General features: G+C 36.1%; 1 protein-coding gene across 5 annotated transcripts in view; it reads right to left on the reverse strand.

Moving 5' to 3' along the window:
* The window catches only part of PIBF1 (progesterone immunomodulatory binding factor 1), a 214689-nt gene that overhangs the window by 138707 nt on the left and 61410 nt on the right, over positions 1-14572 (reverse strand). For all 5 annotated transcript variants that reach the window (XR_015252640.1, XM_086710673.1, XM_086710666.1 and 2 more), the window contains exon 10: positions 7125-7223. Coding sequence is in view for 4 of the 5 variants with exons in the window: in XM_086710673.1 (XP_086566799.1) it covers positions 7125-7223 (99 nt within the window). In the remaining variant the exon portion in view is untranslated. The remainder of the gene's footprint in view (positions 1-7124; positions 7224-14572) is intronic.

A 14572-nucleotide genomic window follows, 5' to 3' on the forward strand; every position in this document is an offset into this window, starting at 1 on the left:
TTTACAAAACTAGAAATCAATTTTAGGAAGAAAACTGGAGAAAAACCACAAATATGTGGAAACTAAACAATATGCTATTAAAGAACCAAAGGGTCAACAAAAATATCAAAGAAAAGACAAAAAAATTCCTTGAGACAAATGAAAATGGGAAAACCACGTTCCAAAACTTGTAAGATACAGCAAAAGCAGTTCTCAGGGGGAAGTTCATACCAAAATAGGCTTACCTCAATAAACAACAAAAACGTCAAGTAAACAATTTAACTTAACACTTGAATATACTAGAAAAGTAAGAACAAGCAATGGCCAAAGTTCAAGAAGGAAGTAAATAGTAAGGATCAGAGTGAAGATAAATGAAAGAGAGGCCAAAAAAAAAAAAAAAAAAAAAAAAAAAGAAAAGAAAAAAAGAAAAAAGAAAGAAAAAAACAAACAAAAAAAATCAGTGGGAGCACTTTGGGTGGCTCAGTTGGTTAAAGCATCCGATTCTTGATTTCAGCTCAGGTCATGATCTCACAGTTTGTGGATTTTCATTCTCCCTCTCTCTTCGCCTTTCCCCTGCTCATGTGTACTCACTCTCAAACATTTAAAAGAAAATTTAAAAAAGAAAAAAAGAAAAAAAGAAAAAAAAATCAATGAAACCAAGAGCTGGTTCTTTTAAAAGATAAACTAAATGGACAAACCCTTAGGCAAGACTCATCAAGAAACACAGAAAGAGGGCCCAAATAAATAAAATAAAAAATGAAAGACAACTTACAACCAATGCCACAAAAATACAAAGGCTCACAAGACTACTATGAACAGTAATACACTAACAAATTGGACAGCTTAGAAGAAATAAATTCCTAAAAACATACTATTTCCAAGATTAAATCATGAAGAAACAGAAAATCTAATAGACCACTTACTTACTAGTAACGAAACTGAATTAGTAAAAAACAAAAACAAAAACACAAAACTCCTAATGAACAGGAGTCCAGGGCCTCTTAGATAAATTCTACCAAACATTTAAAAGAGTTAATACCTATTCTTCTCAAATTATGTCAGGAAATTGAAGATGCTTCCAAACTTATTTTATCAGGTCAGTATTACCCTGATACCAAAACCAGACAAACACACCACTAAAGAAGAAAATTACAGGTTAATATCCCTAATGAACACAGATGTAAAAATCCTCAACAAAATATTAGCAAACCAGGGGCGCCTGGGTAGCTTGGTTAGCTAGGCATCTGACTCTTGATTTTGGCTTAGGTCATGATCTCATGGTGATGAGATTGAGCCCTGTGTCAGGCTTCACACTGGGAATCTTTCTGTCCCTCTCCCTCTGCCCCTTCTTGCTTGTGTGTACTCTTTCTCAAAAAAAAAAAAAAAAAAAAAAAAGGATCATATGCCATGAACTAGTAGGATTTATCCCAGGGATGCAAAGATGGTTCAACATCCACAAATCAACCAACGTGATATGCCACATCAACAGAATGAGGAATAAAAAATCATATGATCATTTCAATAGATGCAGAAAAAGCATTCGACAAAATTCAACATCAATTGATGATAAAAACTCTCAACAGAGTGAGTATAGAGGGAATGTACCTCAATATAATAAAGGCCATATATGACAAACCCACAGCTAATCTACTCAATGGTAAAAAGCTAAAAGCATTTTCTCTAAAATCAGGAATAAGACAAGGATTCTTATTCTCAGCACTTTTATTCAACATAGTATTGGAAGTCCTAGCCACAGCAATTAAAGAAATAAAACTCATCCAAACTGGAAAGGAAGAAGCAAAACTGTCACTATTTGCAGATGACATGATATTATATACAGAACACCCCTAAGACTCCACCAAACTATTATAATTAATAAATGAATTCAGTAAAGTTGCAGGATACAACATTAATACATAGAAATTTGTTGCATTTCTGTACACTAGTAACAAACTATCAGAGACAGAAATTAAGAAAACAATCCTATTTACAACTGCATCAAAAAGAATAAACTATTTAGGAATAAATTTAACCAAGGGGTTAAAGACCTACATTCTAAAACTCTGACACATTGATGAAAGAAACTGAAAACAAATAAATGGAAAGGTATACAATGAATTAGAAGAATTAATATTGGTAATTTGTCTATACTACCCAAGGCAATCTACAGATTCAATGCAATCCCTATCAAAACATCAAGGGTATTTTTCACAGAAGTAGAACAAATTATACTAAAATCTGTATGGAACCACAAAGGACCCTGAATACACAAAGCAAAATTGAGAAATAAGAACAAAGCTGGAGGTATCACAACCATATTTCAAACTATACTATAAGTCTATAGTAATCAAAAAGTATTGTACTGGCACAAAAACAGGCACACAGATCAATGGAACAGACTAGAGAGACCAGAAATAAACCCATGCTTACATGGTCAATTAATCTATGACAGAGAAGGCAAGGATATATAGTGAGGAAAAAAAGAGTCTCTTTTTTGGGAAAACTGGATATATAGTGAGGAAAAAAAGAGTCTCTTTTTTGGGAAAACTGGAAAGCCACATGCAAAAGAATGAAACTGCTTTGTTACACCATGCACAAAAAATAAACTCAAAATAGATTAAAGACTTAAATGTAAGACCTGAAACCATACATCCTAGAAGGAAGAATAGGTAATAAGTTCTTTGACACTGATCTTAGGAATATTATTTTGGATCTGTCCCCTCAGACACAAGCAACAAAAAGCAAAACTAAAAAAAAAAAAAAAAAAAAAAAAAAAAAAGGAACTACATCAAACTAGAAAAGTTTTTACACAGCAAAGAAAATGATCAACAAAACAAAAAGGCAACATAGTGAATGCAAGCAGATATTTGCAAATGATATATATAAAAAGGGGTTAATATCCATATATAAAAAGAACTCCTACAACTCAATATTAAGAAAACAATCCGATTAAAAACGGGCAGAGGACCTGAATAGACACTTTCCAAAGACATACAGATGGCAAACAGGCACATGAAAAGATGTTCATCATCACTAACCAGGGAAATGCAAATCAAAACCACAAAGAGGTTTCACCTAACAGCTGTCAGAATGGCTATTATTGAAAAAACAAGAAATAACAAATGCTGGTGAGGATGTAGAGAAAAGGGAACTCTTGTGCACTGTCGGTAGCAATGTAAATTGATATAGCAACTATGGGAAATAGTACGGAGGTTCCTTTAAAAATTAAAAACAGAACTACCATACCATATGATCCAGTAATTCCACTTCTGGTTATTTGTCCACAGAAAACAAAAGCACTAATTTGAAAAGATACAGGCACTCCTATGTTCATTACAGCATCTTTTACAATAGCCAAAATATGGAAGCAACCCAAGTGTCCAAGAGGGGCAAATGGATAAAGAAGATGTGATGTGTATGTGTGTGTGTGTACATGTATGTAGGTATGTGTACACACACACACACACAACAGAATATTAGTCATGAGAATGAAATCTCGTGACTTACGGCCTAGAGTGTATTATGGTAAGTGAAATAAATCAGAGAAAAATACCTTATTTCACTCACATGTGGAATCTAAGAAGCAAAACAAATAAACAAGAAACAGGAATAGACTCAGCTGCAGAGAATAAACTGATGGTTGCCAGAGCAGAGGGAGGGTAGAGGGATGGATGAAACAGGCAAGGGGGATTAAGAGGTACAATCTTCCAGTTATAAAACAAATAATACACGGAGATGTAATGTACAGCATCAGGAATGTAGTCAACAACATTTTAAAACCTTTACATGGTGACAGATGGTAACTAGACTTATTGTAGTGATCATTTCATAATGTACATAAATACCAAATCACTATGTTTTATACCTGAAACTAATATAATATAGTATGTCAGTTAAACCTCAATAAAAAAATGAGCTGTTCTAGTTTATTCAAAATTCTAGTGGAAAATGATTTTGAAAGATCAACTTTTAAATAGCAAAATTTCAGTAAACAGAACTGAACAAATTATTTTATAATAACAGCAAACATTTCTGTATCACTACTTATATGCAAGACACTGTTCTACATGCTTTACAAACATTTAAATGATTGAATTCAATTATTCAAAAGATACCTTTAAGTACTAAAGCATCCTATGGCCTTTAGGATAAATACCAGTTGTTAGTATATGGACAAATAAGGATTTTAGAGTGCCAGAATCTAGGACATAACAGAGTTTAGTATAAATATATAATAGCCAAGTATAATGGGGCGCCTGGGTGGCTCAGTCGGTTCAGCATCCGACTTTGGCTCAGGTCATGATCTCGCAGTCCGTGAGTTCGAGCCCCACATTGGGCTCTGTGCTGACAGCTCAGAGCTTGGAGCCTCCTTCTGTTTCTGTGTCTCTCTCTCTCTTTGCTCCTCCCCCATTTGTGCTCTCTTTCTGCCTTTCAAAAATGAATAAATGTTTAAAAAAAAAAAACAGCCAAGTAAAAAAAATTCTTTTTAATGTTTATTTATCTTTGAGAGAGAGAGAGACAGCGTGACCAGGGGAGGGGCAGAGAGAGAGATGGAGACACAGAATCCGAAGCAGGCTCTAGGCTCTGAGCTGACAGCACAAAGCCTGATGCAGGGCTTGAACTCGCAAACCACGAGATCATGACCTGAGACGAAGTCAGATGCCCAACTGACTGAGACACCCAGGTCCCCCTACCAGTTTTAAGGTCAGATTTACTACTATTCTCTTTTCTCCAAATTCACAAAAACATACCAAAGCTAGTAAGTTATGAAATTCTGCCTGAATATAAGTTCTGGTTTACTAGTTAAAATCTTATGCTTTCTTGGGGCATCTAGGTGGCTCAGACAGTTAAGTGTCTGACTCTTGATTTTGGCTCAGGTCATGATCTCATGGTCATGGGATTGAGCCCTTCATCAGGCTCCATGTGAATGTGGAGCCTGCTTGGGATTCTCTCTCTCCTGCTCTGTCTGCCCCTCCCCTACTCGTGCACTGGTACACTATCTGTCAAAATAAATAAATAAACATTAAAAAAAAATCTTACACTTTTTTTTAAAGTTTGTTAGTTTGGGGGCACCTGGATGGCTCACTCAGTTAAGCGTCCGACTTGGCTCAGGTCATGAACTCACAGCTCATGGGTTCGAGCCCCACGTCGGGCTCTGTCCTGACAGCTCAGAGCCTGGAGTCTGCTTCATATTCTGTCTCTGTCTCTCTCTCTGCCCCTCCCCTGCTTGTGCACTCTTGCTCTCTCTCAAATATAAATAACCATTAAAAAAAATAAAGTTTGTTAGTTTGTCCACAAATATTATTCTAGAGCCATTCCTAAATACGTCACATTCAAAACATCAACAAAGAGACAAATCTTTTATGTAAACCATATAGTTTTGTAAATGGAAAGATTATACATATTAAAAGATTTTAAGGTTATAACAGCACTCCAATAAAAACAGCTGACTTAGAAATTTATTTTAATATAAAATGTTCAGATTAGGTACACTTCCACATTACAGAAAAGACTTCTCTAATATTGTATTTACTAATGTATCATGTTTATAAAGTTGATTTGAATTCAGAAGTTTAATAATTTGAGTCATTCTACAAGATTTTGGTCATAGGTTAATTATAGGAAGAGTTGCCTCAATTTTTAGTTTTTTTAGTTTCATGTATTGCTAAAATCACAAATGAATCTGCAAGCCTTCATTTAACACAATTAAAAGCTCCATTCAGTTATTTTCTAAGTTTATCAGTATATGGAAGGTATATGTACTTGATGAACTATTCTACTAACTTTTCTGTCTGAAATTCTTTTCAAAATAAAAAGTTTTTTTAAAAAGGTAACCATTCTATTTGCATGTAGTCAAACCACTGAAAGTCTAGGCTGTTCAATGAGGCAATGGTATTTACCTTAATACTCATCAGTGATTTTCCTATTAACTAGACTATTAAAAATAATATAGTTTTTGGGGCGCCTGGGTGGCGCAGTCGGTTAAGCGTCCGACTTCAGTCAGGTCACGATCTCGCGGTCCGTGAGTTCGAGCCCCGCGTCAGGCTCTGGGCTGATGGCTCAGAGCCTGGAGCCTGTTTCCGATTCTGTGTCTCCCTCTCTCTCTGCCCCTTCCCCGTTCATGCTCGGTCTCTCTCTGTCCCAAAAATAAATAAACGTTGAAAAAAAAAAAATAATATAGTTTTCTATTGATAAATTAAAGACAAATCATTTTCTCTCTTCCCCTTCCTCCAACACACATAAACCAGAACATACAGATTTTTAAGAAATGAACTGGGGAGTATATAATGAACTTAATTTTGGAGTTAAGTTCAATAGTTTCTTTTGTTTTTTAATGTTTATTAATTTTCTTGCAAAACAGTGCAAGTAGGGGAGGGGCAGAGAGAGAGGGAGACACAGAATCCAAAGCAGGCTCCAGGGCTCTGAGCTGCCAGCACAGAGCCTGACGCAGGGCTCAAACCCATGAACCATGAGATCATGGCCTAAGCTGAAATTAGATGCTTAACCAACTGAGCCATCCAGGCACCCCTCAGTAAGTTCTTTGAAAGTAAAACATCCAGCTACTTTATGACTAGCAATTCCAGTGTTAGAGAAAATTTATCTAAGACAAATAAAACCATATGCCCAAAAGACTTTATAGAAAATTTCACAGCAACTTCATTCATGATAGCTCCAAAATGGAAACAACCTAAATGTCCACTGACAGGTGAGTGAATAAACAAACTGTGGTACATTTCTACCCAGCAACAGTAAGGAATGAACTACTGATACAACAACAAAATAGATGAAAATATAATGTGGCGTGAAAGAAGCTAGACACAAAAGATTACATTGTGTGCAATTCCATTTATTTTCAATCCAGGAAGAGTGAAACTAAGCTATGGTGACAGAAATGAGGAAGTGTTTGTCTCTTGAGCAGCAGTGGTTGAGATGGACAAAAGGGGTATAAGGAAACTGGACAGTGACTGAACTGTTCTATTATCTTGTTTTAGTATATGCCAGTTATATGTTACAAAAACAATGCATGTAAACTACAGTTCACTTGAAATAAATATACTTCTTTTAAAAATATTTTTTCTAAAATCAAAAGTAACAGGAACAAAAATCAAAGAGTTTTAACATTTCCAGACATGCAGGATGCTTACCTGTCTAAGAGCTGATCATGTTTTTCTAAAGCATTCTTTTCAGCCATCACTGCTCGTTCCTTTTCAGCTACAGCATTATCCCTTGCTTCTCGGAGATTTCTAAAATTTAAGTATACACTCAATTATTCCAAATACATAAGTATCTATTTCCTAAAGATTCATAAATGTACTTGCTTAGAGTGGACTATCTGACAATCTTAAGGACCCACTTGAGCTTGGTACCTAAGGTGGATATTATATGAATTTACCTGGCTTGGTATTTCTGTAGCAACACACACTAGTACAGGTGCAAACATGGTCTACCTCTAAATGTCCCAGTATCTTTCTCCATAAATTATCTCTACGTGGGTTAAAGGTAGGCTAAACACTTTGTATATATAACTTGTTTGATCCTTACCATAATCTAATGAGGTAAGTATAATTACTCACACAGTACCCACAAGAAAACTGAGGTCTTGAGAAGTTAATAAATATTCTATAAAATATTTTAAATGAAAAAATATAACATAGAGATCACAAGTGTCAAAATGGGAACAAATGGGATATGAGCTAGCTGAAGCGATGACCCTTGGGATCTCACTTACAGAGGAATGGAAGAGAAGAGAACTGAGGGCTGATAGGTTAGGAAGAAGCAGAAGAGACAAAGGACATGTAGTCCTGATAAGATGACAAACAGATAAATGTAAGTAGTGTACAAACAGGATAAAAGACTAGAGATTGCTGCTAAAGAATGGTGATTTGGAGGTGGAACAGTACTTCCCAGGATAGAATTTTAGTGGATACCAAGATCCAGGGTGTAACCACTGAAGTAGTTAAGTGAAGCTAAGTCGATATTCCTGTAGGGCTCAAGAAAGTATGAAGTCAGAGCGTTAGGTGAGGCACCCACTAATAGTACTGATAGCAGGAACTGAAATTGAATGACACATTTAATAACATCTAAGGGTAATGTCCAAAAAGCAGAAGGCAACAAGAGTGAATAATTAGGTTATGAGCGCCTTTAAAGATCAAATCTTGTTTTTTTCTTAAAGTGGAAGTCTGGATCAAGAAAAATACCAACAGTAAGCTTTTTTCAGAGACCCACTTAATTTTTTAAAAATCCACTTCTCTAACATAGTTATAAATAAATATAGAGTATAACATAAATAATTTTGCTCATATAATTCCTACAAATCCCGTATGTTTATTTTCTAACCATTTTTTATAGTGAAGTAAACTATAACTTCAAGAGCTTAAAGTACCTAGTTCTAAGTCACAGCCTATGTTAAAGCTCTAATTTGTGTCCAACCATGTCTACTGCAAACAAAGTGTTTTTTTTAATATAATTTATTGTCAAGTTGGCTAAAGCAAGTGTTTTTTTACATCATATTACCATATCTCCCATAAAGACCTGGATTGGGTATTAGAGTTTTGTGTTTATTATTCATGGAGAATATCAGTAGAAAGTCATGAAAATCCACATCGTTTAAATAAATCTATGTAATAACGATTGGACAGAAATGCTTACTTGCTGTGCCAGTATGAAATGTCATCTTTTACATTGTGATACTAACAACAAAGTTAAAATTTAAAACGTATCAACCAATAGAGACTCCTCAATCAAATGGTTTATGAACCAGAAATAAACAGTTCACAAAAAACTGGAGTACAGATAACTTATTAAGAAGAAAATAGCTTTTATATATTATTCTTTAAGTGGAAGTGCATTTTAAAATAGATATCACAAGGGGCGCCTGGGTGGCGCAGTCGGTTAAGCGTCCGACTTCAGCCAGGTCACCATCTCGCGGTCCGTGAGGTCGAGCCCCGCGTCAGGCTCTGGGCTGATGGCTCAGAGCCTGGAGCCTGTTTCCGATTCTGTATCTCCCTCTCTCTCTGCCCCTCCCCCGTTCATGCTCTGTCTCTCTCTGTCCCAAAAATAAATAAAAAAAAACGTTGAAAAAAAAAATTTTTAAATAGATATCACAAAATGTCATGTCATTATTTTCTGACATCATCCTGATTGCAATGATCTTCAAAAAATATTCTATCATCAAACTAACGGAAACATGAGATTTAATTTTACAGACAGAATTAAATTATTTAAGTATATTAAACAATGATGTATTTTTCATTCCAAGATGATCTATATATTTCAGTCATTAAGTCATCACAAACTGGTTGCAATTTTCATTTCTCAAAGATACCTTCATTGTTCTGTAAGTTATTTCAATAGCAAAATTCCAAGTAGATTGCCATTACAGTACTATTAATCATGAACAGTTAGTAGGTGGAGAAGCTTCAGTCCCTAACTATATTTCCTTTCTGCAATAATGGGCATTAGAAATAAAAGCAAGTCACAGAGAATGAAATAAAACCCAGAATAAACTAACAAAAGGGCTTGTGAGCAGAGATATGATTAGAAGGTCCTAGTGCATTCACCATGCTACAATCTGTATCATCCAGCTAACTATAGTTAGTGCTATATTAAAGCACAAACAAAATTCCAAGGCCACAAAGAAGAGTTGATTATTTTTAATTGGAGGAAGAGAGGTGAGTGTATGAAGGGAAGATATGTAAGTTGGACCTTGAAGGACAAAAAGGGCAATTAAAAAAAAGAAAACTAGGGGTGCCTGGTGGCTCTGTTTAGCATCTCATTTTGGCTCAGGTCATGATCGCGCATTCGTGAGTTCGAACCACACATGGGGCTTTCTGCGATCAGCACAGAGCCCGCTTCTGATCTTCTGCCTCCCTCTCTGCCCCTCGTCTACTCGCTCTCTCTCAAAAATAAATAAACATTAAGAAAAAAAAAACAAAAAGAAAACTAAAATGAGTCTGAAAAAATGCTAGAGGCTGAGGTTTCTACCAACAGGCTCTCTCCTAGATGTCTGCTGGTAAGATTTCTGTGTGAACCTAATCTCCTAACAGTTTCCATACCTTCCACATCTCCACTCACACACAACCTGCATACAAGAAGGCTCACAATTCCTTTTAACATAAATATAGAGATACAGTACTTAAGCCTTTAATATTATCAATTGACTTTTAAGGTGTCTAACATAAACCGAAAATATTCCACTGACAATCATAGTAATAACAAACATATAGATGCTTACCACGTGATAGTAACTATTTTAGGCATTTTACTTACTATGACTCATTTAATCTTCACAACAACCCCGCAAAGTGTAGGTTGTGTCATTATCTCCATTTTACAAAGGAGAAGACTGAAACACAGAGTAGTTATCTACCGTCACACAGCAAGGGAGCGATGGTGCCCAAATGTAAACCCGAGCTGTCTGGTTCTAGAGTGCGCGCTCCTTATCATGTCATGCTGCGTTTAGTAAGATTCCCTTTGTGTCACAGAAGTTGTCTCCTTGGGAAGTTCTGTCATTATAAGATTTATATGGTCATCTCGTAGCACAAATGTGAAATTAAAGATAAGCTTTGTAAAGACTGCGACTATATTACATAAAAACTTCTTACAGCCCATGCTCCTTCAAACTTAGACTGGTTTGATAAAACAACAGAAGGATTATATTCTGGCCACAGATAAAACCATAATTGCCATATAACTAATAAATTATCCATTTAAAAATGTTAAATGTATTAGAAATGTAACAACATACAGTTTTGGAAGAGCAAGAATTCTAATGTTCTTCAAAGGACAAACTTGAAAAATTGATAGAGACTATGCGCAGCATGTATAAGTTAAAGAAGCTAAAGTTTTAGAAGTCCAAATGAATATATAATCAAATGTAATGAATAATAATAAAGAATGATGTTGGAAGTTGGCCAAATGGCCAGAATTAGAATGTTTTAAATACAAAATTAAAATATTTCATTCTTAAAAATGCTTTTAGAAAGCTAACATTTTTTTTTCATGTTTTTCACGATTCTTTCATGTTACATCCTACGAAGTCCATCTCTCATATGGACATATCAGAGATACACATACTTATCTCTCCCATCCACCCTGTATTTATGCACAGGAGGAGGAGAGGAAAGATGGTAGAAAAGGGAAAAGAAATCCCATCATTCCTATGTAAAGCCAAAAGTGAGAGCCCTAGTATAATAACTAGTGTCCAAACAATGTATTTTTCAACTTGAGGCATTTTTAAGAGTGAAAGAGGGTGCTATTAATAACTATGTCAGAGAAATAAGCATAAAGCAGGAATTACGGGGACAAAAACTGGAAGATATCATCATTTCAACTATGACCTTCAAACAAGAAACTTGAAGAGTTAAGTATTCATTACTTCACTAAATAAGAGAATTGTAATATTACAATAAAACAGATGTATTTCCTATGCAAACTAATGTTTCAAAACTTGATATATTAAAGTTTATCCAGAATTACCTTACAACCAAAACCTGAAACCTCAGTACAAAATGTAACAATGTATTTCTGTACATGGAACATACTTTCCTACTACTAGAAGATAAATTTCATGGTGCCAATATGACAAATCAAATTTATACTTGAAAAGTTTGGCAAGAAAACTTTCTCATTTTGCAAGAATGAGAAAAACGTTAGGAACCTTTGAAATTCTAACAGGAACAAATCAGAGTTTGGGAATGCCAAGGGCATGCTTGGCCTGAATAAACACCACTAATGTCTCAGAACTTGAAATTTACCAAGAATAAATAGTGAAAAAAACACGGATGTCCGAAGAGCTCCCTAGGCACAACTAAGCAACCCATTCTCCTGCCTCCATGTAAAAATATGTTTGGTTAATAAAAGTGAATACATTCTTTCCAGTTTGAACAAAAAGGGGACTGAAACAGGCTATTTACATGACAAGCTTATTTACAGGGGAAGTATCTGAATTAATCACTTCTGCCTCCAGATGAGTCTTCCTGGACAACATATAAAAAACTGCTCATTTCCATATCTGAAGCCATTGTTTTTAAGATGGCATAAACAAGAACGGTTGCAAGTGGATTATCTGCCGTTTATAATCTAATGACCAATAATTGTTCCTTTACTTAACATAGTTGTTGAAAAGTGATGACTAGGAAGGATATAACAAAAAAAAAGCAAAGTGGAAATTGTATGTAACTTAATTTCTTGGGGGGAAGCTATGCATTTCCAGAGAAGAAATTTTTTGAGATTCCTTTTGACTGAACATACTATAGTTTCCTATCGTTTCAATTTAGTTGGTGCTCAAGCAAATTTTTTGTTCATTTTATAGATGTGAAAACTTCATCCTAGAGTAGATAAATATCTGACTCAAATTATGGTTTGTTTTTTTTTTTTTTTTTTTAATGTTTATTTATTTTTGAGACAGAGAGAGACACAGCATGAATGGGGGAGAGGCAGACACAGAACTGGAAGCAGGCTCCAGGCTCTGAGCCATCAGCCCAGAGCCCGATGCGGGGCTCGAACTCACGAACCGTGAGATCGTGACCTGAGCCGAAGTCGGACGCTCAACCGACTGAGCCACCCAGGCGCCCCTCAAATTATGGTTTAAAAGAAGTTATGAAAAATGTAAGCATCAAAATGCAAAAACTTATTTAAAATCCATTTATGTGTTAAGGTTTAAAAATTAGCTGATGGGGTGTCTGGGTGGCTCAGTCAGTGAAGCATCCAACTTCGGCTCAGGTCATGATCTCAAGGCTCGTGAGTTCGAGCCCCACATCAAGCTCTGTGCTGATAGCTCTGAGCCTGGGGTTTTCCTCAGATGCTGCCTCTCTCTCTGCCCCTCCCCTGCTCACGCGCTGTTTCTCTCTCTCAAAATAAATAAACATTAAAAAAACTTAAAAAAAAATATGTTATTAAGTCCTGAGTGCCCTGGAGAAAAACAAAGCAAAGAAGGGGCTGGTGGGCAGGAGGTGTGGAAGGATGAGGAATTCCACAATTTTCTACAGGGTGGTCAAGACAGACATCAGAAAGCAGGTAACATCTAAAGACATGGAGAAAGTAAGGAAACAAGGCTCTAGAATACCCAGGAGTGGAAGGTTAAGCAATGGAAACTGTAAACACAAGGGACCTGAGGAGCCTGCCTATGGGTTAAGGGAACAGGCGCAGTGTGAGTAAACAAGGGACTAGAATAGAGTAGTAAGATGAGGACGGGATAACTGGGAACTGATCACACAGTATCCCAGGGCATGATAATCATTTAAACTTGTACTCATTTGGATGGGGAACCTTTTCAGTTGAACAATAATTCAATTTGATTTACAGTTTAACAGGAACTGCACTGAGAACAGACCTGTGAGGGCAAGGAAGGAAGCTGGGGGGCCACTTAAGAAAATCTTGCAGTAATTCTGACAAGAGATAATGGTAGCTTGGATCAAGATGGTGTCTGTGAGATGATAAGAGAATCATAAATTTTGAAGACACAACTAAAAGCATTTGCTGATGAACAGAAGACAGAATGTGAAGAAAGAGAAGAGGTTGATGACTTCAAAATTTTTGCTCTGAGCAAGAGGAAATGAGTTATCTGTAACTGATCTGGGGCAGACTAAAGGTAGAGCAGGGTTGGAGGGACAGAAGTGTGCTTTTGCACATATTAATTTTTTTTTTTTTGCACATATTAAATTTAAAATGCTTACCAGATAAACAAATAGAAATGCCATGAAGGCAGCTAGCTGCAAAAGATGACAAGGAGATGAAGAGGACCAGAAAAGAGAGTGAGTAGGTACAGCCAGTAAGAAAGGGGCAAAATCAAAGTGTAGTTATCTTGAAAGTCAAAGATATGTTTCCAAGAGTGAGGAGTGGTCAACTGTATTAAATATTGCTGACAGGTCAAGTAAGATAGGAACTGAGAACGTGACAACTAGATTTTCGGCAACATGAAGGTCTCTGGAGTTTTTGATAAGAATGGCTTTGTTAAGAGTGGCACAGGGTGGCACAAAAACAGACACATAGACCAATGGAATAGAATAGAAACCCCAGAACTAGACCCACAAACGTATGGCCAACTCATCTTTGACAAAGCAGGAAAGAACATCCAATGGAAAAAAGACAGTCTCTTTAACAAATGGTGCTGGGAGAACTGGACAGCAACATGCAGAAGGTTGAAACTAGACCACTTTCTCACACCATTCACAAAAATAAACTCAAAATGGATAAAGGACCTGAATGTGAGACAGGAAACCATCAAAACCTTAGAGGAGAAAGCAGGAAAAGACCTCTCTGACCTCAGCCGTAGCACTCTCTTACTCGACACATCCCCAAAGGCAAGGGAATTAAAAGCAAAAGTGAATTACTGGGACCTTATGAAGATAAAAAGCTTCTGCACAGCAAAGGAAACAACCAACAAAACTAAAAGGCAACCAACGGAATGGGAAAAGATATTTGCAAATGACATATCGGACAAAGGGCTAGTATCCAAAATCTATAAAGAGCTCACCAAACTCCACACCCGAAAAGCAAATAACTCAGTGAAGAAATGGGCAGAAAACATGAATAGACACTTCTCTAAAGAAGACATCCGGATGGCCAACAGGCACATGAAAAGATGTTCAGC

This window comes from Puma concolor, chromosome A1, assembly GCF_028749965.1.
Source record: "Puma concolor isolate L17-30 chromosome A1, mPumCon1.1.hap2, whole genome shotgun sequence".
Lineage (NCBI taxonomy): Eukaryota > Metazoa > Chordata > Mammalia > Carnivora > Felidae > Puma > Puma concolor.